Source organism: Eimeria tenella, genomic scaffold (genome assembly GCF_000499545.2).
Source record: "Eimeria tenella Houghton genomic scaffold, Eth_scaff9, whole genome shotgun sequence".
NCBI lineage: Eukaryota > Apicomplexa > Conoidasida > Eucoccidiorida > Eimeriidae > Eimeria > Eimeria tenella.
The window spans coordinates 610,249-611,601 of NW_013543465.1; the positions used below are offsets into that span (position 1 = coordinate 610,249).

Below are 1,353 nucleotides of genomic sequence, written 5' to 3' on the forward strand. Positions count from 1 at the left end.
CCTAAACCCTAGCTAAACTCTGATTCCTTGCTAAACCCTAAACCCTCGCTAAGCCCTAAACTCTCGGCAAACCCTTAACACTAGTTACCATCTCAAGCCTCTAAAGCGGGGCCTAGCCAGTTTCCAAACCCTAAACCTGCCGTAAACCCGAAACCCTAGCCAAACCCTAGGGCTTTTTTCCCAAACCCTAAACCCTCAATAAACCCTAAAAAGCACAAGGCGGGCAAAGCGAGAACTTTTTCCCCACTATGCCACAAAACCTAGTAAAACCCTAAGCCCTTGCTAAACCCTAAACCCTAGCCAAACCATAGACCTTCGCTAAAGTCCAGACCCTCCCTTAATCCTTAACCGTCGCTAAACCCTAAACCCTCGCTAAACCCTAAACCCCCACCTGTACATCTCCGAAAGCAGCTATGAGTTCGATCTAGTGTTTAGGGTTTAGGATTTTGCTTTTGCAGCAAATAAAAAATCTTATTTTTAGTTGACAAGTTCCACTCAGTAAAGCCTTGCGGATTTAGGGTTTAGGGTTTAGGGTTTGAGGTTTGGGGATTAGGGTTTAAGGGCTTCCTGGGGTGGGGGCCCCAAACTGCATGCAGAGGGGCCCCCAATTTTTGTGGTTTTTCCTGCTGTTGTAGAAAGGGTTTAAGGGGGTTTCTTTTGTTTTTTGAATCATTTGCTTTTGCTGCAGATTCAGCAGCAGCAGCAGCAGCAAGGCTGCAGCAGCAGCAGCAGCAACAGCTGCGGCGACACCAACCCTGCAGCGGCAGCAGAAGCAGCAGCAGCAGCAGCGAAAAGACAGCAGCAAATGAACCTTCCAGAGACCCCAGGGGCTTTTCTCCCCACTGTGGAAGGCACAGCAGCAGCAGCTACAACAACAGCAGCAGCAACACCAGCAGCAGCAGCAGCAGCAGCAACACCCCCCATAGATTCGCCGCAGAGAGGGGCCCCCCTACCCTCTCTTGTGCCTCTTTCATATCCTGCTGCAGCAGAAGCAGCAGCATGGCCCCTTGGTAGCCCCTCGGGGGGCCCCGAAGGGGCCCCCCCGGGGGGGCCCCCTGGGGGCCCCCCGGGGGGCCCCCCTGAGGGCCCCCCTAACGGGGCCCCCCAGGGGCCTCCGGGGCCCCTGACGGGGGCTCCCGCCCTCGGCAGCTTGGGCGGTGCTGGAGCAGCAAATGGGGGCCTCCCAGGTTTTGCTGCTGCTGCTGCAGGAGGGGCCCCTGAGGCCTTTGGGGGCCCCACTCAGCCCTTCTACCCCGGGGGGGCCCTCTCAAGCCCTTTTCAGGGTATTGGGGGCCCCCTAGACCCAGAACTGTCAAACTATTTGGCTACGGGGGCCCCCATGGGGGCCCCTGG

At 56.8% G+C, this 1,353-nt stretch overlaps 1 protein-coding gene across 1 annotated transcript in view; it reads left to right on the top strand.

The window, feature by feature from the left end:
- Window positions 1–805: 805 nt before the first annotated feature.
- The window catches only part of ETH_00008940 (uncharacterized protein), a gene marked incomplete at both ends in the record, with an annotated part of 2,496 nt that continues 1,948 nt past the window's right edge, over window positions 806–1,353 (top strand). Inside the window, one exon of the mRNA XM_013378600.1 lies at window positions 806–1,311. Coding sequence (XP_013234054.1) covers window positions 806–1,311 — 506 coding nt within the window. The remainder of the gene's footprint in view (window positions 1,312–1,353) is intronic.